Here is a 26,819-nt window from a genome sequence, read left to right as displayed (position 1 = left end):
TTGTCTTTGAAAAAATATACAAATACATCCAATTAATTAAAATCAATGACTGATCAGTTCTGATGAACCAATAAACAGATTTTAAACAATAGTGTCTAAGATGCAATGGCATTAGCACACCAATGATGAACCAATAGATTTTGAACACTAGTGCCCAAACTGTAAATGCATCAGCACACCTATGATGATCCAAAAAATCTATCAGAACACTAGTGCACAAGAGGCCATGGCATTAGTACATCTATGATGAAACAATAGATTTTAAACACTAACACCTAAGATGCCATGGCATTTGCACACCTATGATGAAACAATAGATTTTGAACACTAGTGCATATGATGCCACGATATTAGCACACCTATGAAGAACCAATAGATTTTGAACACCAGTGCCTAAATTGCAAATGCATTAGCACACCTATGATGACAAAATAAACATATGACACTAGTGCACAAGAGGCCATAGCATTAGCACATCTATGATGAAACAATCGATTTTGAACACTAGTGCCTATGATGCCACGGCATTAACACACCTATGATGAACCACGATTTTGAACATTAGTGCCTAAATTGCAAAATGCATTAGCACACCTATGATGATAAAATAAACATTAGAACACTAGTGCATAAGAGGCCATGTCATTAGCACATATATGATGGAACAATACATAGATTTTGAAAACTAATGCCTAAGATGCCATGGCATTAGCACACCTATGATGAAACAATAATTCAGAACACTAGTGCCTACAATGCCATGGCATTAGCACACCTATGATGAACCAATATATTTTGAACACTAGTGCCTACAATGCCATGGCATTAGCACACCAATGATAAACCAATAGATTTTGAACACTAGTGCCTAAGATGTAAATGCATTAGCACACCTATGATGATCCAATAAATATATTAGAACACTAGTGCATAAGAGGCTGTGGCATTAGCACATCTATGATGAAACAATACATAGATTTTAGCACTAGTGCCTAAGATACCACCTCAACAGCACAGCTGTAACATTTATTTTACCTGCAGAACCAAACGCTAGATGATAGCGACTGTCTGGGTTAAACTTAACACAACACACATTGGCTTTGGCCTCCAAGCAGGCTATGGAATGCTCTGTATTCGTTGACCACAACTTAACTGAAATAAAGAAAATACAATGTATGCAAATATTATGCACATAATTTTGTTTTAAAGAGAATTCCTGAAATTACTTTTTTTTAAAAGTTCCGTAAGAGTCCAATTTAAGGAACAAAATAAACAAAACAGAAAATTCCATTATTTCAACTGAAATATAATTTAACATAAACCTTTACCGGACTAGTTTAACTTTAAATGAATTTGTTTCTTCCTGAAGTACTTTAGATCAAAGCCAGTGAACAACAAAAAGTAAATGGCTACAACTCAAATTTAGGCCAAAAATAATCACACGCATGCACACACACAAACACATTAAAAGGGGGAGAAAAAAAAGTTCCCATTTGTTGAAAACCTACCTTTGGCATCATCAGAACCTGAGGCTATTAATTTGGGATCCATTCTATTGAAGTCTACACTCCAGCATCTCTTTTCATGTTCCTGAAAATTTGACAGCACAAAGACTGTTAATGTATAATCATACTCGTAAACATACAACTAGTTTACAGCAGGTTGGAAAAAAAATTGTTAGCCTTTGGTTGTTGTTTGAAAATACTTACAAAAAGAAACAAATTAATAGACTGAATATCTGCCTCTATTAAATAGGCATGAAATTTGTGGTACTCAGCTAGACCAAAACATGTTGGATTAGTAGCTATGGCAGCAACAATTTCCAACTTAATATGCTCTTGTCTTACATTATTAGTTCATTAATGAAAAAAATCTACCAATTATAGTTAGCCCTTCATTAAGAAATCAAAGTTCACTAACTTTACCGCCATTTTTCTGAGGTCCATTTCACAAAATATGTGTAAAAAGAAGCCTCCATTAAGCAGTCACCTGTCTTAAGCTGATATTTATTTTTAACTCCCTAGGGATCCTTTTTAAGCAACGCAGGGACTGAAAATAGGCTCCATTACAAATGTAAACAGCTCCAATCGAAACGTACAATATTTCAAAATCATGCAGAAATTTATTCCTGAAAATCGATTTCTAAACTGATTTCTTCCCAAAATGATGGACCCTTAACCCATTCATAACTACCCCAACAAATTCCAAAAGGTAGCTGCTTCTGACAAATGTGACTGCATACTTTGGAACAGTATGGAGTATCCACATTGTATGTGACAGTCATAAAAGATATTGACAGTTGTTCTAACATGACTGTTATAACAGTGTATAAAATACACAAAAAGGTTCCCTTTATAACAACACCCACTGACTCCCATTATAAGTGAGGGGGATACTCATAAAAAAAAGGCTGTGTTTTAATAATGTATAATGTTAGGTATATCTCTATTATATGTATTATTTTCAGAATAATAGTTTTCATAAGGGTAATTTAGTTAATAACATTTTTAATACTAATATCCTATGTTCACAGTTTGCACTTAAAAGATGAGTCATTTGTCAAGTGTACAGATTCAATTCAAACTTCCATGGCTGAATAATACCATTAGCATAAGTAAACATCACGTGATCTGAAAAGGGTACAAGTTCTTGAAAAGGTCAAGTTCGCCTATTTTATGGTTAGTCAGTGTAATACAGCTGACGTTTATGAGATTGGATCATTCTAGAATTAATGTGCAATGCTAACCAGTTCTGCATATTAGTTATCTATAAGAAGGGAGTTATTGTTTATTATGAATTCATTTAATGACTATTTTAATTTACAGCTGTCATGGAATTACTGTGAATTCTGAAGACATTCTTTGATTATATCATAGTGATTCTTCTGTACTGTTGATAAATCAGTACAATACTGACCATCACAGACTTAAAAAATATACACTGATCTTAGTTTGTTCATGCTATAAAAAAAATATCTGGATTAGTCATTTGTTTAACACACCAAGATTAAACAACAGCTTATGCAAGAAGCCTGTGATGAACAGAAACTCAAAAGAACCAGTATATGGCTACTCGCTGTGGCCAAGGAACTAGAACATCACCTGTCATCACAGACACATTTTGAATACTGAATGACCACTGACCTGAATGAAAAGGGATGCAACTCATCTCTCTTCTCAAAGACGAACATTTGTCCTTCTTAGATAGGTTTAATTTACAGGCAAAAAGATGAAGATATCTAACTATACAGTGGAACCCCGCTATAACGCGCCCCGCCATAACGCGAATTCGGATATAACGCGGTCGTAGCATGGATCCCGAAATTTCGTATATTCATTCACACATGGAGAAAAAAAATTTGGAGAAAAGTAAAAAAAAAACAAAACAAGAAATTAACTTCATTTTGGGCATGAGATTAGTTGTGACTTTTAAAATAATATGATCGTGGCATGGTTCCTGAAATTTGAAATTCATTTACGTGTATTTTTATCGGACCGTGAAAATATTTGTTTAACGTACGAGAAATAGTGTGTAAAACGTTTATTATAATTTGGTGGAAGAATTCGCGTATGACTTTTAATAATAAACGATCGGAACTTAACAATTTATCCAGGTTCTTTAAGTGATTTTGGAGAAGTGATCCTGTATGAATTCTAAAATAATACGATATATATAACGTACGAGAAATAGTGTGTACAACGCTTGGCTTCTGAAATTTATCAATTTGAACAGGTTGTGGTGAAGCTCCGTATTCTACTCTAGAAGAGAAAACTGGTTTAATTAGGTTTTTGAATTGTTAAGCCGAAGTAAACATTATCGGAAGTGTTACTTATTACGGATCCATGAGTAAAGCCAGTAAATCGTCTTTGTGATTGTCTTCCATGAAATCTGTATACAGTCGTTGCTCAAACAATAGCCGACATGGGCTTCTTATTTAACTGCAATCACAGCCAAGCAGCAGACAAAGCTGTGGTTGATACAAGAGTCGCACAATTTAATAAACATCAAAGGACGAAAGCCGCCAACATGTATGCTGTGCTTGGCGGTGTGATCAAACAACAAACAGTTGAAAGTAAATAATATCCACTTTTTTATCTGTGAATTAAAAGGGTATGAAATTGTACATCCGTTCAGCTTAATTTTGTTTTATATAAAAAGTGATTCGTAACCATTGCAGGCCTTCATTACTTAGTTATTGAGCTTTATCTGTGTACGTTGTTTGCTTATATAAAAAATATTTTACTGTTATGGAAAAGCAAGTTCAAAAACGCAAGTCGTTTTCGTATCAATGGAGATGATTCCAAATTTAAGGCGAGTAAGTTCGCGGCAAAGAAGCAAACGTCATTGGATATATTTTTCAAGAAATGATGAAATTTAAATTTGGAACCACACTGACTTTGCACTTTGCGCAACGATTAATTTAGCAGCTTTCACATGTTTCTTTTGATGTTCACAAAATCTGAAATAAAAGTTATTTGCACGCTGAAATCATGTGTTGATTGTTAATTATTCTTGCAGTTGTCGCATATGATAAAATTTTAGCGGTATGAAATTTGTACAGACACCGTATGTAGACCCGGGAATAGCTGCATGCAATGACCGTACGATATCAGACGGCAAGTAAATGGTTTCAATATTTTGTTCATCCTATATTTTACACGACGAATTCAGACTATTACAAAATTATTGAATATTTTAAATCTGTACGATTTTCAATTAAATTACATCCATTATGGATGAACTGCATGCCACGACGGCACGGTAGCATACGGTGTTGATACACTTTTCATGATATAGCGATAGTCTGGTATTATCGGTCAATCTGTCAATCTGTATTATCGTTCAAACAAATAAAAATTAGTAAATGTTTTTAATGCACAGTAATATGGACCCCGATCATCGCGTTATAGCGGGGTTCCACTGTACTTGCAATACTGGCACAAAAGGTGACTCACATTCTTGCTGTGATAACGCTGCTACTTTTCCCACCATCTGGCAAACAAACTATTTTCACTCCCTACCCTAATGATAAAAAATGCTTTCGAAATTCACACGACTTGCACTGTCAACATGACTGGGTTATGAGTAAAAGATAAGAAATGTCTGTACATTGATTCACATGATATGCATTTATCTAAACAATACCTTCCTCATGAATCGAAAATTCACTTTGCTTTGACTGAATGGTCAATGTAGATATGCCCTAGTGATAGGGAGAAACCACTGTTTGGTTAGGAAACATGCGGCTGCTGTTTGCATAAGTATGGGGACCATTACATATAGGACATTTATATAGGAAATTTGCCATGGGAAACTAGAATGGCCACTGTGAATAGGTGACTGCTAAGTGAAGGTGACAGTTACAACAGGTTTGTCCAACTCCCAAAATCCAGAGTTTTTTTTTAGTGGAAGTCAGAGGCTTTGAGTAATCTTGGAGTGATGACGAGTATGACCACCATTAGAATCATAGTTCATGCATCAATAATTACTTTAATCTGCCATTACAGCTGAGGTTTCACATGAAATGCATTTTGTCTATTTATTTCCTACTCATTCACATATACAGCTCACCTGCCGAGGGTTCGAGATCACTATATACAATGCAGAGTCATTAATATGCAAAGTTTACCACTAAGTAAATGTAATTATTCCTACTTCCATCTAAACTATATTGTGGTAATTGGGGTCCATAACAACTAAGGAGGTTATGTATTGAACTGTGGTATAGCGGGAACTGTTCATCAAACTGTAATATAGCAGGAATGACTGAATTTTGTCAAATTTTTAAAATGTAAATAAAACTATAACACAAAAGTGTACGTAGTTTTCTTTCAGCCGATCTTATCACACACTCGATAAATACAACAGTTTAGTTTTGGTCACAGGGTTCGGTACCATGTTATATCCAACTTTGTAGGTAGGTTGTAGAATACTCAGGAGCACAACTCTGACAAATGATATGCAGAATGGACACTGAAAACTGAACACTAAAATGTCAAACTTGGTCATGGTGTCAGCAACACAAAGGAAACTGGCAAGTCAAACAATTAGGTTGTGATGTGTGGTTTTATGGGTCTAATACCATTTTTCAGCATATAATATACTATACATGGCAGCCAGTATATCTGGTTGAGGAACACCGTTAGGAAAATCCCTGCAAAGAACCATCTACCCATCGCAAGCTCATGTCAAGCTTCAACGTATCACACATTGTCTGAGCTCAAGACTAAAACCCCATAATATTTTTTAAAGTGGTGATTCTGATTAAAAATGTTACATGGTGAGAAAGTATGAAAGCAACAATGAGCCAAACTCAGTCAATGTAGCATTAATCTCAAGCTGCCAACTAAATTTGTTTTTCATTCATGTGCAGAAATTAAATAATCTGATAATCATGGGCCTTAACTCTGCTAAATGATGATACAGAAAACTGATACCTGATCAATGAAATATTGTCGTTTATCTTTGCCAGAGGAAAGACTTTTCTAAGTGAAAATAACCTAGGCTAACCCTTTTGCTTTTGAAATACATTCAATAAAATATGCTTAAAAAAAGACCCACTGACTATCAAACTCAACCAATGTCTTATCAATATTAAGCATTATTGTGCAGAAGCAAAACTGGCCAAGTCTGATTATCACAGGCTATGCCTATGATAAAACGTTATGCAGAAGTCAGCAAACAAACTCAGGTTAGACTGCACCAATATCATGCAGCACCAAAATTTGGTTAAAGCCCAATAATAAAGGGATTAACTATACAAATCAAAAATAAGGGTTGCTGACAATCATGGACTGTAACTCTGCTAAACAATGCCACAAAAGGCTTACAATCAAACTCAGCCAACTGAATTATTAACATAGCTTTAACAATTTTTCATTCAAATCACTACAATGTCTGCAGTGTGGCAGTTTACAGTGATGTCATGCACTGGGACATCATGCTGCAGACATGTAGCACGATGTCCCACCCAGTCACATTATTCTGACACCAGGCAGACCAGTCCTAACACTGCACTGTTAGTACCATTTTTATAAGTCTTTCATATGACTTGGCTGGGGTTCGAACCCGCAACCTACTGCATCCGAGGTGGACGCTCTATCCACTAGGCTACGGGAGCAGTAGAATTAAGGGAGTAAGTATGTGGAAACAAATGGGTGGGTCTGACAATTAGGGGTTATAACTTTGCTAAACAATGCTGTAGAACACTGAAAAGGTCTCATCAATATCAAAATGCATATACAATTTGGTTCAAATCCAATAATAATTTATTTACTGTTTCTGGATGGACAGAGAGCTGAACAGACCTATTTTAACAGACAAAAATGACGAGTACACATGCATACCACATACTGTCAAACAGTAATTACTGTAAATGAGCTCCAACAATCTATTTCTATCTAAATAGTGTCGAGATTTACACAACAAAAGAAATAGTAATGTTTGACAGACCTGGAATAATTTCGACTTCTGCCCTGTGAATGCATCCCATAACGTGATTGTGCCCTCATAGTCAGAGCTGGCCAGTAAATTCTTGTGGTATGCACTCCATGTGACACAACTGTAACATACAACAAATACAATAAGCATCCTTCTTGTCACAATGATATGCATGTGTGAAACACTACTGGTGTTGGAGGCATATCCACTAATTTAAGCATCGCATGGCAAAATCTACAAATTATACGAGTCCCTTGAAGGGACTGATACTCTACTGACATAAAACAATTTCAAGAATAAGGCCATTTCTTCTTTTTAACTATGGAGTGTAGAAACCATGTGTGATATCTTCTGTAATAATAACATTTTCAAATTAGCTGCTGCATGGATATTATGGATGTCAACTTTTCTTTAGGCATCAAAGAAAGTCATCTGATGGAAATTCCAAGTTGAAACGAGTTTCTGTTCTGGGAATGAAATCATAACAAGATTTTCAACATGAATGCCATGTTGGCCATATCAAATATCAGATTGTCACTATTTCTATTAATTGTCTGAATTTACCTCCCAGTTTGTTTGTACCACTCTACCAATTTAAAAAAAATGGAAAATATACAAGAGATAAAAAAATGCACAGAACTTTGTCAGTTCATTCACTGATTTATAATTTCAAACCGAATTATGACTGGGGGCGTGGGGGACCTAACAATGTTATCATCTGCGCATTTCACACCAAATGAAGTTTTCCATGTAAAAGATGACCCTGCCCGCTGGTCATTTTAAGTTCCTGGACATGTTCAATTTCAGCAAAGGGGTGGATGTACGACTACACATATATGTACACAGAAGGTAATTACTATCTCGTCTACTTCTGATATTTACAATCAAGCAAAGGAAAGGAATGACAACTAACTACAAATTTGCCTTTCACATGGATTTAACAAGCGGTGTGATTTCTATGTATATTTGTGCAAAGGGATATAACTCTCCACCTTAAGGTAATTTCAGAATTATCCAGGAGTTACAAAATAGGATGAACTATATCACTCTATTGTCCGAGGAAAATCGACTTGTCCACAGGTATGCAATGGCACCATGTTAGTATGGAAACTCCGTTAAGTATGAAATGCACAGATGATGACAGTGTTAGGGCCACTCTGGTCACAATCAGGTTAGAAATTATAAATCAGTGAATGAAATGACTAAGTTCTGTGCATTTTTTTATCACATTAAAGATTTTCGTAATTGAAATTGGTAGGGGGTACAAACAAACGAGGATGTATGCAGAAACTATAGTACCAAGTAAAGTAGGTCATGGGACCCTATTTTGTATGTGTAGTACTAAGAGAGATGCATGCAATCATCCAGTTCAATGTTCAGGCATAAACATTAAAACACAACATTTAACCAAAGTCCAAGAAATGTGAAATATGGGTCACAATAACCTGTTTTTGTGATGCGTGTGTATAACTCATTAAGATGCATCTTCTTATCAAATTTCATCTCTAACAGTATTATACATGAGATAAACAAAAAACAAATAATCAAGAGTTTAACGTTGTTTTTTCTGAGTTTATCGTGGTATAAACTGTCAGTTTCCGACTCACACAGAAAATAACGCCCGAAGGTCATTATGTGAGCTGTGTGAGTCAGCAACTGACAGTTTATACCACGATAAACTCAGAAAAAACAACATTAATCTCTTATAATTAAAATTTCAATTATTCGTTATGTTATTTTGTTTTGCATCATTAAAAAAAATGGAAATCTTAATTGAGTGTAGTAATACATGTTAAGGGTTTTCTGTTATGTAGCTATTCATATCACTTGGGATTGTCCTGCTTTCTCGTAATAAGGTCATCATAATACCAGTCCTTCAACCAATGAAAACCAAAGTTATTCAATTTAAAAAAAAAAAAATTGTTAGAAATGCTCTTTTCCTGTAATGCTTACTTCGTGTCTGCCTTCACTGGCAGTGTTTATCTTATGCTGTACACATGACTCTATTTATAGAAGTGGGTATTCTTAGAAAAGTAGTTCTCCTTTTATACAGAAATATACGCAATTCATTATGATCACGTGGTAACAGTCTGATCAATGGAAAAGTTACTTTCCTTTACCAGCTACTGGCATTGCAATTATTGCAGTTTGGAGCTAAACAAAAACTGAATATAAGGCAGTGAAATGTAAAATATAGGTCATTTACCTTCTTGTGTTACAAGGATATTATACTAACAGATGTGTACAATCATTTCGTCTGATGATTCTGATATGAACAGTAGTTGAGACTGAACCCAAATGTGAACTTTGGTTCACAATGACAAATTTTTATGAAGATGTTGTAACTCGTCAATGTGTATCCTCCTTACCAAGTTTCATGACTGAAGGTATAACAGTATTTACACAAGATGCCAAAAATCAGAGGCAAATTCAAAACTTGAACCAAGAATGTATAAATAATGTATCAAGTTGTCATTAAATCCACTCTAAACTGCTGCCTAGGACGTAGGAAGCAAGAATAAATGACAGGCTGTAAATGTGTACATGCTTCTATCTGTGAAGATGCCAACACCAATACTGGGCATGACAGCTTTCCTCTTCTTCATAAAGGTGAGCTCAGATACTATAACTGTGTTAAAAGAATTTTGATTCTTAATTACAAGATCTTGGTAATATAACTATCTATTCCAAGTTTTATCAAAATCAGATGGGAAACATGGCACCTAGTGTGATAACATACTCAATAAACCAGAGGCAACATCACCTTATCATTATGCATGTATTATGTATTATCTCATGCATTACTGAACTTACCTGAGAACTTGATGATATAAGCATATATTTCAAATGTCGTAGATAAAAGAGTATAGTATGGCCTCCTGGGTGGTAATAAGTGCAGACTTCAAGCCAGAGTGGTAATAAGCTCAGACTTCAAGCCAGAGTGGCATAAAGCTCAGACTTCAAGCCAGAGTGGTAACAAACTCAGACTTCAAGCCAGAGTGGTAATAAGCTCAGACTTCAAGCCAGAGTGGTAATAAGCTCAGACTTCAAGCCAGAGTGGTAACAAGCTCAGACCTCAAGCCAGAGTGGTAATAAGCTCAGACTTCAAGTCAGAGTGGTAATAAGCTCAGACTTCAAGCCAGAGTGGTAATAAGCTCAGACTTCAAGCCAGAGTGGTAACAAGCTCAGACCTCAAGCCAGAGTGGTAATAAGCTCAGACTTCAAGCCAGAGTGGTAATAAGCTCAGACTTCAAGTCAGAGTGGTAATAAGCTCAGACTTCAAGCCAGAGTGGCAACAAGCTCAGACTTCAAGCCAGAGTGGTAATTAGCTCAGACTTCAAGCCAGAGTGGCAACAAGTTGAATCACATGGCAAGTTTTATGTCAATATGTGTAATAATACTGGAGTTACAATCTTGATAGGGAAATGATCATAAGCTCTAAACAATCTTAAATGAATCCTGTTAACTAATATACAGCTACCTAGTTTATAAAGTCTAATACATGTTCATCTCCAGATGCCTCCTCTGAGTAATTTGTATGGCAAAAAGTGAATAGGTATGGCATTAAAACATGGACAGGATCTTTAAAAATTTAGAAGAAATAATAAAAGCAGGTTACAATGACCAAGTTTATTAAATCCTGGCACAGAAGGTGGAGGTATGCACAGAGGGTTAAATAGACAAGTCAAAAGGCAACTGGAGTACACTGTCTTGCCCAGAGATACATCATGGATACCAACCCAGACTACAGTAAAAGTCATACAGGTCATGTAAGGCATTCAAAACCGACTATTTCAGTAATGGGAATCATCTTTTAGAATCTGATTACACACACCTTTAAATGGCAATTTTACACTTATTTGGATCCACATACATCCATATTCCTTTGGAAGGTCATTATTAACACATCCAGAGAAATAAGGCAAAATCAATGCTAAACGATGTGGACATTTTCAGAAAAGGTAGCCTAAAGTGTGTAATCAAGTACAAACCAGATTGAATGTCAAGCACTGTAATGTGACAATGAAAGCAGCACACACTTAAAAAAGATTCCTACTAACTTGTCATTTGTTACTGTAAACCTGATAATCTCTGTGCTTTCCCCAGTTTAGTACCTGGTTACCTTTGTAAAGTCTGAATCGATAAATAATTTTCATCTGGAAGGTTTTTATGGCATTTCACGTGTAAAGCATTCAACATTCAGGATTGAACAGGCTTTGGTTAAACTAATTTAGTTTTAAATTTTATAACAAAATTAAAATTTTATTTTATTTCAGTGAATGCACCTACATGACCTGTATGTTTACAATAGTCTGGGCAAGATTTGAAATCACACCCTTCTGGATGTGAGTACAGCATGCTAACCACTTTGCTACTGCCATTAGCATTGTCCTTTAATGTGCAGGTATCCCTTATATTGGTGGTGTCCATTAAGAAAGGTTTCCATGTACTCAACCATAAATCATTACATAGTGGATACAAAATTTGCATCTAACATTGTTTGTAAGGAAAAGAAAATTATAGGCACTGTAAAAAACTTTGGAGAAAAAAATCATTTTAAATAAAAGACTATGAAATCGACTGAATACTACAACAAGAATATAAATCTGAACAATTAAATGAAGTATCATTCGTTTACATTTTGTTAACACTTTACCTTATTTTGGAGTTGCACAACATTTCATTCACTGGGTAATGAATATCTACAGCATCTTTAATTATTGCCCCATATTCAAAAATCTGGAAGAAAGAAAAGTGATTAAGAACTCAGCAAATCAAAATCTCAATAAACTGCTTAGTTGCAAGCCATATGAGTCAATGAAAAATTGTGTACTAAGCCCCCCCCCCCCCCCCGGCCCAAATGTACCTCTTTTGGTTGGAATGGTGTGCATTTCTGTGCATGTCACTGAAGAGCCACATATAATGGGTACTTAACACCAACAAAATAAGATTTTTTATTTCTTTAGAAACTTGGAAAATCATGAGATTTGTACCTCTGATAAATATCCAAGCCATCAGAAGCATGTACAGTTGACCTCAATATCAATATAATTGTATATAATGTAGGTAAACATATAAAGTATAACTGTTCCAGTCCTGACCATGCTCTTTTTTTAGACCTGTGATACAGTTAATATGTAATTCTGTTACAGCACAGCATAATCTCTGGCTTTAAGAACTACATCCACTGACTAGTCATCAGTGACAGTATCAAAACTAGACCCAGCATCCAAAGATTAGGTTGTGGTATCCAATGTACAGCTACTAATGAAATTATGTCTGCAGTTCTAGCAATGGATTGCTGGAAATGAAACTGGATCAGATTCATCCATATCAGCAAAATGCAGCTGAACAGTTATAGTTTGTTCGGCATGGTGTTGTGAATGATATCCATGTCTGTAGTTCAGTGAAATTACACAGTGTCTTGAAATGTAGATAAATTTAGAAAATTCACACGTCATCTGCACCATCTAGTTTCCTTTGAAACTTACTTTTACTTTATGTTCGTGATATAATTTGTCCGATGAGGAGACCATGTTCATTTACTTGTGGCACATGACACCTCCCATAACTGCTGAGTTCTGCATAAAAATTATATCTTCCAGGGCCAACATGACTTAATACAGAACACATACCACTCTCTTTTGGATATATTCAATGGGCAGTGTTGCTTAGCATGTTGATATAAATGGTGTTGAAACCAATCATTTATGAAACTAATTCAGTAAGTTTAGCTACATTTTGTGAGCTAGTCTCCAATATCATTCTTGATGCTTTGCTGAACGAGCTATAACAGCATCATTACGGTCTTCGCATTCATTCTATTTCTAAATTCCATGCCAATTCTGCAACCCAACTATTGGTTTATTAGTATCGTTTTCCTTTTGAATAGTTTTTTGCTTGACTATGTTTGTTTTCCTCTGGTGGCTTCCAGGCACCTAAATACCCCAATATCTTGAAACTGGAAATGGCATTATGTCTTTATCTGGAGTAACAAGAATTCAGTAAATGCAGATTAAATTTGACTTATTTATCTTCTCATCCCACTGGTCATCAGAAACAATTCACCATTATTTAGTTTTCACTTGGTTTCTAATATTTCTTTTAATATAAAAAAGTATAAAATGTGAAGATTAAATTTACTCTATTTGCCTAAAATTCCAAACCTGCCAACTAATTTTTAGCCCCAGTCTGTAAATGGACTGGCAGGCAGGCTTTAATTTTGCATGCTAGTTTCAAGACTTACCATCATTATGGTAGGTGCTTTTAAACCCACGAAACTTCTTCTGAATATACTCTTCAGGAAACACTTTTTGAGTGAAGCCACTGCATGGAGAGTTATTTCCCCTGATTTATACACTTGCATTTCTCACCCCTTTTAATTATATGTCTCACAATGGAAACATCTCAGTGTTACAGGTTTTGTTTTAAAAAACATTCTTTATTTTGTCTTGCCTGTAAAAGATTTGATGATGCTTTATCTTTACAAATGCTGGTGTGACAACAGGAAATGGAGAAAACCATTAGGCATGCAGAACAATGGTATCAAAGTATCAAATCAATACTGCAACTGACATAGAACCTTCAAGAACTTTATTAAAAATTCTTAAAGTTTACAAAGCTGATGCTGTTTTTACTGGAGAAATGATATCTATGACTGACGATTTTTTTTAATGAAGGCTCAATAAAACCGAATGCAGTACAATTATGGATCCCATGCCAAAACAACACCATTGTATTTGAAATTATCTAAAAAATGCATGACAATGTGGGCTGATTGGTTTTGTTTTGTTGGGTTTAATACCATTGAGCAGAACATTAGTATATTTGGCAAAGGAAGATCCCAGGAAGAACCAATGACCAATGGAAAACTACTGGCATGCTTTCTCACATACCCAGGATGGCTGAACCAAGACTCAAACTCACATGGGCAGAGGTGAGATGTGCAAGTGATCCACAAAAGCAAGTGTCTAAAACCACTCGGCCTGCAACAACATGAGTTGAAGGAAAGTGACATGTAGCTAAGTAATATATCTTGTATTTTCTTTCATAAAATATCATTAGACAAATTCCAATCATTTCAACTTAACTGTGATTCAGTACATGTGGTTATCACCATGTTGCAGTTTGGTGTTTCCAATGTAATGCAGTTTGGTACATTAATATTTATGGACCCCAACAATGGTGTTATTATGCTGGTGTAAAAGAGTCTAATGTTCTCAGTCTTACCTTAATCTTCTTTGTCACACCAGCTATGGCAAAATAATCACTGTCTCTATCAAACTCAATGCTGCAAAGTTATAGAAAAGAAAAATCAAAAAGTCACCTTCAAACAATATTGTCAAGCAAGAGAAAGGAAACAAGATGAAGTAATACTGAACAGCCACTTTAAAAGTCTTAAGAAACAGATATGCAAATGAATGCTACAATATTATATATCAGAGCTAAAAAATCTTACAGGTGGCCACTGTAATATGGCATTGTGTCTACCGAGAAAAACTGTAGCTACTTGAACATTACTCACTCCAATACCCAGTGTCACTCAAGTGACTTGCTCAGTTCTGGAGAAAAGCCATCTCTTGCCTCTGACTTTGAAAACTACAACAAAAATTTAGGCCTATAATACTGAGGTTTTGAAGTTCTGCTGAATAAAGAAAAACATTATTTATAAAAAAAATTAATAACTAAGGGCAGCATGAAGTGTTGAAATGGAAGAGGCAGGGTGCTTTAAACAAAAAATGGTGTGTAGCACCCTCGTAATGTAACAAAATATCATGTACTGATATTGTTCACTTGGAAAACATGTTTGGAAAGTTGGGAAGTGTGGTATGATGCAGCAGAGGCAACAAAAAGTTTTATTAAAATGTTGCAAATTATACTTTGGCCATAATGATCTCAGTTCAGTGTAAAAACTGCAGTTCCAAACCGCATGTTAGTCAATGTGTTTGTGCTAGATCTGAACTAGACAATGTTCATAGGGGTGCCTTTTGTTCTTGTTTTAATTCATGGAGCAGCAGCAATCTGATGATAGGAAATACTCAAATAAACATCATATGATGTTCAATATAGGTCACTGTTATCTTTCCTGCTTATCCTTATCAAGCAAGGCAGCTTTTACATCTGTGGTGATAATTTTTGATTTTTTATGAGGCTAAATGTCCCCTCCATCTTCAACACATTTTGTTTCTTGAATGACATTTCAAGGCAATGCTACATAAAAAAATGTAAATCTTGATTATGCAGCCATTCTGCACAAACAACATTTGTACATTAAACCATCAGTATAAGCCAAGTTAGGTCAGTCTGGTTCCAAGAACAATTTCACTGAGCCACCTAATGAAAAACAGATCCAGTTCAAACCAAGCAAGCACAAGGCTTGAAAAATTCACTCATCTGTTTGTACTTATCAATGACAGTTGAGAATGGGCAGGTGACTTTTCCAAGATGATTGCTTGACTGGATGAGCACAGCTTTAGTCCAATTATCAAATATAAAAGAGAAATAATGTTTCCACTATATTAGTCACTGGAAGAGATGAGATCACAATCAAGAGAAAAATGGAAAAACCAGTTACAGAATGCTCAGAAGCCAAGCATTTGTTGCTACCAAACCATCTGATCTCTCTATACAAAGAAGCCCAGAGTCAGCTTTCCTAATTTGTAAAATTGCGAAATGTGGCTGACTATCTCCAAGAAAGTAGTCAAAGAATAAAAACAGCCCGAGGACTAGAAATCAACTTGTGCCCGAGATTTACAAATTGCACCAAACCTGTCAGTTCGTGGAACAATATTCTTTCTCAGTCCTCAAAGAACCAGCCTTATTTTTACCCATAGATGGGTAAAACATTTTGCAAACAATGTATTGGAATTCAAAATCGTTAATTGCAGTTTCTGCATGAAAATGGATAAATCTAAAACATTAGAAATATATTTACTAACCTCAAAAAATAAAAATAAAATTAAAAGAACACTGTACCAGACGAAATGTCATCTACTTACTTAGTTGCTAACTATGTGGCAAACAATACCTAGGTGAAACAAAAGGGAATTCTAAGTGAGAATAAAAGAACACTGTACCAGACGAAATGTCATCGACTTACTTAGTTGCTAACTATGTGGCAAACAATATCTCGGTGAAACTAAAAGGGAATTCTAAGTGAGAATAAAAGAATACTTTAGGGATATCCATAAACAAAATGATTCTCCAGTGTCTAAACACTTTAACCTATCTTTACCACATCATAAGCTGTGTTCATTATCAGATAATAAAAATCTTAAAATCTGATCCAAAGCTCTCTAGTAGCACCATTTATTGGAAGGATAGAGAACTTTGTTGAATATACCAATTACATACTCGACAGCTGGTAGGGATCAACACTGTTGTTTAAATGGGAGTCCAGGCATTTCTAACTATATTTACATAGGCATCCAATCTGACTGGAATACCATCATTTTCTATGCTTTTTAAGTAAAAGTTTCAAATTTAATGACTGGTTACCGACAATTCAGTGCTGTTCATTTAGAAATCAAGTGAAGGTACCAGACAGCATGGACTGGTTTGTAAAGAGATTATTTCCATTGGTTGTAAAAATTTTTTGGGCATGCATTCAATAAGAGATATCTGAGGATATCACCTATAATTGTCTGAACAGAAGGCATGTCGAACACTGACAAGTTTCTTGATGATGGGCCAGGATATAAAAGAAAGGCAAGAAGACAAAGGCTAAAACTACAGAGAAAATTGTCAAAAGAGTAATATGATTCTTAAAAACGTAAGAGAAACGTTCAACAGGCATGGCTTGCCAAATTTGACAACATGGAATATAATGCAGTTCTACCATTACACACATCAGGGTAGATATCTTACATTGTTCAGTGTGCTATTTTCTGTCACAGATATCCATCACTCAATATCATCCTTAGTTGTTTCAACAGCATATATTGGAAAGAACCATTAAAATTTATGATAAAAGTAGGAAACACAAACTGACATGGTGTGTGCAGTGATAGAATGTGTAGAGCATAAAACACATTAGAAAAGTCTGAATGACAGAGTTCGCCAGATCAATGAAAATGATACTGCAGATGAAGTTTAGTTTTTCAATCTTACAAATTATATATAAATATAAGAAAAGTAAAGTTATGAATACAAGTTCCAAGTCACCTGCCCTGCTGGGCTAATAACTAAATGCAAATTCTTCAAGCCCTGCATAAAATATATAGATTTGACAAAAACAACCAATTTTGTTTATAAATTCTTTGCTAGTGTTCCTAAAGTATGAAAAATTAAAGGTCAGTCACAAAAACTGAAAGGTCTGGGTGTATGCTGTTTACAGCTGGCATACAAAATACATAAGTATAAACAGATTTATAAAAAGAAAAGAACAACAAAACAATTATGGATGACTTTGCTTTTACATTAAACAGAAGTTTATATAATAAATACAAACTAACCATGTTCCTGATTCAATCATAGCTCTTTTTACTCACCTAGACACAATACTTGAACTGTTGTATATGTCTGTGGCATAACTAACAGTGGCTAGAGGCCGAAAAGAACTAAACCGGGTAAACTTGGAGAGACTTTCTGTGAATTCTTCTAAACCATTTCCCACCTCCTCCTCAGCTGGAACAGGAGAAACAATTCTATTAGTTCCAACTTTAAAAATATTTCTGCCTAACCATAATAAAAGTAAATGCAAATATATTTTAAGACTTACTAAATTGTATATAAAAACTGCTGAGAAAAAATAAACCAACTGCACATTTTTGCCAGAATACATTAACGAGTCCCATAATGAGATTAATGCTCTACTGTCAAAAAAAAAAAAAGGATTTCTGGAGAAACAAGATGAAACCATTTCTTCTTTTTACTACAGTCTTGAAACCATTTCTGATATTCTTGAGTGATATGATTTTCTAATCCCACTGTTGATATGACCATCCATTTAGAAGAATTAGTGACAAGATTTTCAATATTATTTGTGGCATCCATATGTGAGGTCAGATTTACATTAATTTCCTTCAGGATAAACAAGATACCATAATTAGAATTACGACGAAAATGTCATGCACACATGACTTTCCACTTAGGAGGAGTACTGATAACAAGATTTTCAGGATTACTGCCATAGTGGCAATACTGGTAGTCAAACTGATGCAAGTTTTTAAGCAATTTTATTTTTATTTCGTACAAACCGTAGCATCATAAGAAGTCTTCTGGTGAAAACCCAATGATGATGTAACTTTCCATCTAGGAAGAGTAGTGATATATTGGTTATCAGGTTGGCACAATTTTTATTTAAGACCAACCAGACACTATAAGAAGTCTTCTGGTGCAAACCCCATACTGATTATCACTTTCGCCTCAACAGGAGTAGCAATAGCAAGATTTTCAAGATGACTGCTGTGAATGCTTATTCTGGATGTCATATAGGCACCAATTTCACATAAGAAAAACCAGACCACATTTTAGCCATAGGTTCATCAATATATGATTTACCAGTATTTTATTTGAGGCACTTGAAGGATTACTGGTACATCTTTTTCAATGATAAAAATGAGTCTACGTAATCCATATTAACAATGCCAATGTTCGATGAATTTGTCTAAAATATCAAAGATTAAGCACGTAATTATCATTTAATCACAATACTGTCATATACTCACTAAAGAATGACCATAATATAGTATTGTAAAATTACGTGACTTTTTCCGAAATTTCTGTCTTAATTGGTAATTTTCTTTCCATTTCGTATTTCCTTATGGATAGACTCATTTCCTTATTGAATAATACAGAGTACAATCTCACTGAACCTCACATAGCCCTCTCTATTTATATCAAAACTGAAGAAAAAAAAGTTAATGTCAGTGACTTTAATTTCTCCATTATCCTGGAACAGTATACAGTGATACCATTAATATTCATGAAACTGGAAGTTATTCCACATCAACTTGTATATGGATGAAGGATGGAAAATTTACTAAATTGGTAAATTTGACTAACAATCCACACTGACTTACAGGCCAGAAAATTGGGTACCCAGACCACTCTGATGTATCAGAGTAACAAAATCATCTAAAAACTAGGTGTCCATATTAGCTGTCCGCCCCTGTCAATATGATGCTAGTCACTGAGCAGGAACAAATGCATCTAGGAATCTACTGTAAAGCTAAAATTCTCCCTCAGCTGTACAACAACTTACTGGGTGGGAAGGTGGAACTTTCTCTAGAAACTGCTATTATTTGTATGGCTTATTATTTAATGCGCTTATGGCTAAATACCTTTTCCTCTTCAGCATCTGATAGATTCCCAATAATCAAAGAACTCTGATGTACCTGCACCACATTCATAATATACAACCTGATCCTGTATTTCAAAATGTAGCTTCCCTAATGCTAAGTTAAATACATAGAATACAAGGTACAATTTATTGTCATTGCCTCAACTCTTCCACATGTCTAAAAAGGAGCTTGGTTGTGTTGGACTAGAATGCACATGCTAAATTAGGAAACTTACATTCTATTGAAGAATTCTGTCGTATTGTGAAATAACACTGTTCCAGGTCTTCAAAATGCTCCTGAACTTTTCTCCTTCGTGAAGCCATTGTTGTCTGTAACCATGGTTTTCCTGACTGGAACAGGACAAGCAAATATTGATAACACATTTTAACTTTATAAATCACATATACTTGCATTTCAGTCAAAACCTAACTGCAAACTATGCAGATCCAGATCTCCTGATGCATAACATGCTAGCAGATATGGGTCTGCGCAATTTGTTAGAAGCAGTGCTCAAAAACATTGAAAGCCCCTCTTGTATTCTAAGTGATTGTGTTGGGATTTTCAAAAATATCTTATTTGCCTGAGAAAATGCATCAATTGTGCTGATGAAATGCAAAAATACACTGAAACATGTTTCCTGCACTGGCATATGCTTACAAAGTGGTTTTTAATTATATTCAATTTAAGCTTATCTTTCTCATCTGAATTACTGCACAAGGTGAGAAATAAAAATAATCTTTGTAGTTTATTTCTACAATGTTTGACCCATTCTCCATCTACTGGTAACAGAGATTGATGAAGCATTTTATTGGACCTTTGTATGGCATAGTTCTCATGGTGCCATGCATGAATCTGGTTGAACAGATTGGAGCTGCAAGGGTCAGTAACCACATCTTCACTTGTAGTCAAATAAAAGTTTGGATTTCACTTATTTTTTAAACATGATGTGCTTCTGTGACTGACATTGTGCAAAGTTAATCAATGGTATATTGGCATGAAAGCTCAATATCTGAAAAAGATTTTGCAGTAATACTTTTATTTAAATTTCATGTACATACTTTGGCAAACATTTTCATAGAAAATACCGTGGTCGTAAAAGTAAACAGCTTAGACTAAAAATGATAGACTGTATTGCACTATTTACCATTTCTGGCTGATATAAATCTGCCAAGTGTTCATATAAATGTAATTATCAATACAAGATGCTACAATCCAATTTAAGGGAAGCATTTGTTTATTTGTACTATAAGTAACAATGACATCAGAAATAATTAGTTATTGTAGAATGTAAGAATGTAAAGACTCAAGACAACTTAGCTATCTAATTCACTAGTATACAGTGATACAGTTGTCACATGTTATAAAGTTCCTTGTTATACCACTATACCACTACTGAACCCATGACCACAAATATACCAATGGATAACAATGAGGGTTGAAAGAAAACACAGTTAAGCGTAGCCTTGCATCTTTAATTCCTTTTCAAAGCATCAATATTTTCAAAACATTTGATAGGTCCGCTATATGGCAGTTGGTACATCATGCTACTCTCACACTCTCAATATGTCACAGTTCCATACATATCACGGTTCTCAAAATATTGCAGTTTTGTATATACTGTGGTTCTCAATATGTTTTCGATACATAATGTGCACAGCATCAATGGACCCTGATTACTACATTATAATGAGAGAGAGAGAGCTGTAATGTGATGATAAGGTGCTGCATTGTCAAGTGTGTTGGTCTTGTGCCTGAAAAGGTGTAGGTTCAAAACCTACCACTGAATCGGTACAGGTCGACTACTGTGGTTTTTTATTATTTGGCAAGGCACTTTATTCTGATTGCCTTGGCACTAAATAATCTATGAGTGTTGATGTGCCATAAAACACCAAACCAAATGAATCAGTGATGATAAGTTCTCAACAATTATCTTAAATTCATTCTAATGTTCGTTTAGAATTGGCATAAACCCAATTTACTTATGGGATGGTCTCCAACTGATATGTTTGTTACTGTAGATCTCCAGTGAACTAAACTTACGTTTTTACTGCCATTGAAACCCTCCTGAGCACCATTATCACTGCTACTGGAGGCCACTGAAGGGTCGTATCCATTAGGAACAGAATGATCCTGAATAAAATTACAACTTCAAAGTCATTTAAGGTCAATCATGCAATGATGAATTTTTTTTGGCTCTGAATGCATAACAAAATTCTAATGCTGTTGTATCTATCAACATCAACGTATGTGGTTTTGCAAAGAGCTACATTTCTGTTCGTGGAAAAGTTTAAATTAAATGGTAATAAAGTATAACATATTAAAATATATTTAGCTGAGTATTGTCTGTTATTAGTTATTTTTTTACTGATAAATAAATGCCTGTTATTTCAGTTAAAGTGAGTAATTGTCATTTTTGATTGACCACCATTATGATAGTATATGGGGTTAATATAATGAGATTATAGGCAGTAAAAAGTTTTAAAAGCATTTCTTATAATCCAGAGCTCTAGACTAGTAGTAAAATTGCGTATTTAATGAAAATAAATGATCAAACACACTTAAAGCTTTTAATTGGGTTAAATCATGCAAAATAGTTACTTTTATGCAATCTGTCCAAACCTTTTAGTGTATTCCTCCTATGTAAAGCACAAATTTCATGCACTAAAATGACAACATTTGATCGCAGTAGGAACACTCTTCATATAATTGAGAACAGCTTGGTCACTAAGCCATTCTCATTGGCATGATAACCATCTGTATGATTTAAACTCAGGTCTTTTATCATATATTTGTACTGTACAGCATTCATCACATACCATATTAAAACTTATACAAGAGTCCCTTCAAGGGACTAATGCTCTACTGATGTAAATAATGTCCTGGATTCCATGATAAGACCATTTCTTCTTTTTAACTGCTTACTGCTGAAACCATCTCCAACATTCTTCATCTATAACAAGATTTTTAAGATGGCCATTGTGGTGGCCATATTGGGTGTCAGATTGACACCATTTTAATTTAGGGATAACTTGATAACATATAAAGTAATTTGGTGATCTAACTGAAAAAAATAGAGATACATTTTTTTCCCTGATGGAATTTCAGTCCTATAACAGTCTTGAGTTTGAAACACTCATTACTGAAATTAGCACCTGACTCTTTGGTGCAGAATTTAAAGCACATAGTTAAAAAACATGCAGATCATGAAAATGTTGTGCTCTTATGGTTTTGTCTGCACAGAAGATGTCATCCTGGAAGCAATTGTACTGATAAATATAGACTTAGCATGAAAGATCAGAACTTCAAAAGTTACTGAATTTTTAATAACACAGTGTTTGCACAGGTTTACTGTGAGAAACGAATTACAGCAAAACCTGTCTTGAGAGACCACTGCTATGAGAGACCACCTGTCTTGAGAGACCAGGTTCTCCATGTACAGATTTAGAGATTATATAGTGTTATAACCTGTTATGAGAGACCACCTGTCATGAGAGACCATTATGTTTTGGCAGAAGAGGTGGTCTTTCAAGACAGGTTCCACTGTAGTATCTCAAGTCTTACAAGGGGAGTAGTGATAAAATTTTCAAGATGGCTGTCATGGTGACCATATTGGATATCAAAGTGGCTCCATTTTCATTTAGAAACAACTAGACTTTATAAGAAATCTTGTGGTGAAAACACCATGCCAACATAAACATCCATCCAGGAGAAGCTGGAATAATAAGATTTTCTTGCTTGCTGCCATATTGGAGGTAGATATGCACAATTATCACTTAGAATCAACTATATATTTTCAAGATGGTAGCCGTATTGGATGTCAGATGAAGGATGACATTTTCAAGATGGCCACTGTGGTGGCTATATGCGATGTCTGAGCAGCACTATTCATTTAGGACCAAATAGATCTTTAATAAATGTGCATGTCAAATTTCATGGCAATCCTCCAAGTAGTTTACAGGAGGAGAAACAGCAACAAACCTGTACTAATGGCAAACATTATCACAAACAACAGGCCAAACCATAAGTTCTTCTTGTCTAAGACCAGCAGAGGTAAAATTCTCAATTATTTCTAAAGCAGGTATTTCAACATTCACGTCATTAAAATCTTACCTACAGCTCTGTCAATTTTTTGCTGATTATGAAGTAAATCAGAGATTCTGATAACAATCCCAACATACATATAACTTGCACTTTAAACGTAAGAGACAGAAAGGGAGTGATAGTTATTCACTTTGATATCTTACTGGTAAAAGTGGATATTTCCCTTTGTGTCGATTTATTCGACCATCCACAGTCTGTATATCGTCATCCAACACATCTAATTCTTGTTTTAACTGCTCCAGATGCTGGAAAAGAGTGTGGTAATACATGTATCACTGATCAAAATTGTTTTGCATAATCAACTTCACGGAATTTAGTAAGCTATGGATAAATTTGTTTTGGTAGTAAACAATCATTCATGAACATTACAATGCATACACACATTGAGATGCATATTTCTTCAAATTGTTTTTATCTCTGATAACAGACTCTGAACCATTAAGATTCCCTCCCTTCAAATAATCAAATACAGGCCTATTTATTCAGAAAGGAATGTATTAGTGATTTGCCAAAGTCCTTGCTGTAAATGATCTCTTGACTGACAGGTGCTTGTACATCCACTAATGTTGAACAAGGATTCAAATAATCTTCCAACCAGTCTGATTACCTAGCTTGATATGATATTTATGATATGGACTCCTCATATATGGGTTGGACAAAAGTTTGAAAGGCTCCCAGTCAGCCACTAATGGACTTTCCATTAAGTAGCATGTACAATTTCAGCTCTTTGTGACTTTGACATTTCTTAGTCAATTATCATGAAATTTACACCAGCTATTTAAAAGCCCTCTGTCAATCAACACATTTTCTCTCCCAAGGAGAAAAACACTGATTTGAACAAAAACTTACTCTAATTAGTCGGCAGTCTATCTTCCACACCTGGACAAGAGGCCCACGATCAACAGTACTGAACAAAAATTATATATGTGCATAGTGCTACTGCTGCTAATCCTACATCAGCTGAGTGTGTGTGTGTGATTTGGATTTTGAACGTAGCTTTAACAATTTTTCAGTCATATCACTACGATCTGCAGTGTGGCAGTTTATAGTGATGTCTAGCACTGGGCCATCATGCTGCAGACATGTAGCATCATGTCCCACCCAGTCACATTATCCTGACACCAGGCCGACCAGTTCTAACACTAACTTATTAATGCTGAGCACCAAGTGAGGCAGCTGTCAGTAACAATTTTGTAAGTCTTTGGTATGATTTGGCCGGGGATCGAACCCGAGACCTCTTGCATCCGATGAGGATGCTCTAACCACTAGGCCATCAGAGCGGTCCTACATCAGCTGATGCTTCAGTACAAGCAAAATGCAGTTTTGGAGGCGTAAAACTAATTTTACTGAAGGACAATAGCAGGTAATTGTTACATAAATATTAAAATGAGTTTTACCTGCAATAAACCTACCTTCTACCTTTTAACAGCAGTAATACATTAGCTGCTATTATTGCACTTTTAAATTAGCCAGCCCAGTCGGAAGCTGATGGCCTAAGACATTACCATTGAAATTACCACTGTTGTCAGTAGGATGTTCTATGCTGACCGGACAAAGGCCTGGCAACTTGCTGAGCTGAGAAAACTGGACCCATAGCATAAAAACTTTTACTCTAGTGCAACAACGAACGAAGGTAAAATAATGAGAATATGGAGTGAGAATGCCTGATGGTGGCTTTCATAACAACGACCAAAGAGGAATAATTCAAAACACCCAAGATGCAGCAACAGATCTGACTTCATGGGCTTTGGTTTCTATGCAAAAGATGTCTCTCTCTCTCTCTCTCTCTGTGAGATTGATATGCAAGCTCTTGTAATAGTGAAAACAATCCAAAATATTTGAAGTCCCCGTTAAGGTGAGAAAAAGACCATTATGACCCGTTCCACCGCCTCCTGATTAGCTAGACAGAACTGCAAAGCTCTAACTGCAATGATGTCTATCTTAAACATCCGACATAATGATACAAATGACTGGGGATTTTCAATAGGAACAGGAGCTAATGAAGGTTGTTGATTCTTTGACAGAAAACACAGCTGGCAAAGGAGACCATATCAAAGTTACAATCAAAATGTAAACAACCCTTTTCCACTGACAAAGCATGAATTTTACTACTCCTTGCCAATGCTAGTGATAGTAGGAAGAGAGTTTTAAGGTTCATAAAAGGTTTAGACAAGGACCAAAGAAAATACGAGGTTCTACATTAATGAGTGAGAGACTGGTCTGTAGAGCTCAAAAAGAACCTTCTGAAAGATGTGGTTCTGACACAACAATGGACATCACAGAGAATTTCAGTACACCAGAGACAGCTGAATACTTAACAATCTTTTAAAAGGAAAAGAAGAAAATCTGCAATTTGCAGTTAAAGGGGGACAGATGGGATAAACTCATTTCCAACTGCACAAATTACAGAAAATTATCGACTTGGTGTCATAAACGTTCAAGGTTGAGTGACTTCTATCCTGAGTAAAGCATTTAGTAGCTTTGCTCGGAAAGTGGTCCTGGTGAATAGATTGTTTGAAATGAGCATGTGAAGGGGAATTTGAGGAATGCTATGCACAAAGGACACTCCGTGCTTCAAGAGCAGATCCTTCCTCATCAGCAACTCCCTGAGATCATTGTCCAACAGGTTGTGGAGTCTGCTAAACCATCTCAGGAGCCACAAGAGAGCTATCAGGATGAGCCAAGTCTTGGAAGTCCTGATTCTGTGAAGAACCTGAGGTATTATTCTGAAAGGTGGGAATGTGCAATCCCACTTTAGACTCAAGGTATCCACTGCACATACCCTCTTGTCTGGCACTGGAGCGACACAAAGAGGAAGCTCACTGTTCAGTTTTGTTGCTATCAAGTCTAGCATTAGTCTTCTGCACAGAAGAAATATATTTCTGCAAACAACTGGTGTAGAGACCATTCCATGAGTACTGCTCAGCCTGTCTGAACGAGCTGTATCCCAGAACATTCCTCTTACCCAGAATGTGACCGACTCTGAGTGTAATC

At 35.4% G+C, this 26,819-nt stretch overlaps 1 protein-coding gene across 1 annotated transcript in view; it reads right to left on the bottom strand.

The window, feature by feature from the left end:
• The window catches only part of LOC149778533 (E3 ubiquitin-protein ligase COP1-like), a 92,984-nt gene that overhangs the window by 38,420 nt on the left and 27,745 nt on the right, over nt 1-26,819 (bottom strand). Inside the window, exons 7-15 of the mRNA XM_089939414.1 lie at nt 23,969-24,070; nt 21,765-21,854; nt 19,960-20,074; nt 17,931-18,066; nt 14,671-14,731; nt 12,098-12,180; nt 7,453-7,561; nt 1,509-1,590; nt 1,036-1,152 (exon numbers count right to left, since the gene is read on the bottom strand). Coding sequence (XP_089795540.1) covers nt 1,036-1,152; nt 1,509-1,590; nt 7,453-7,561; nt 12,098-12,180; nt 14,671-14,731; nt 17,931-18,066; nt 19,960-20,074; nt 21,765-21,854; nt 23,969-24,070 — 895 coding nt within the window. The remainder of the gene's footprint in view (nt 1-1,035; nt 1,153-1,508; nt 1,591-7,452; nt 7,562-12,097; nt 12,181-14,670; nt 14,732-17,930; nt 18,067-19,959; nt 20,075-21,764; nt 21,855-23,968; nt 24,071-26,819) is intronic.

This window comes from Sinohyriopsis cumingii, chromosome 17, assembly GCF_028554795.1.
Source record: "Sinohyriopsis cumingii isolate HCF-2022 chromosome 17, ASM2855479v2, whole genome shotgun sequence".
Classification (NCBI taxonomy): domain Eukaryota; kingdom Metazoa; phylum Mollusca; class Bivalvia; order Unionida; family Unionidae; genus Sinohyriopsis; species Sinohyriopsis cumingii.
Note: the sequence above shows the minus strand (reverse complement) of the source record. Positions and strands in the feature narration are given on the sequence as shown.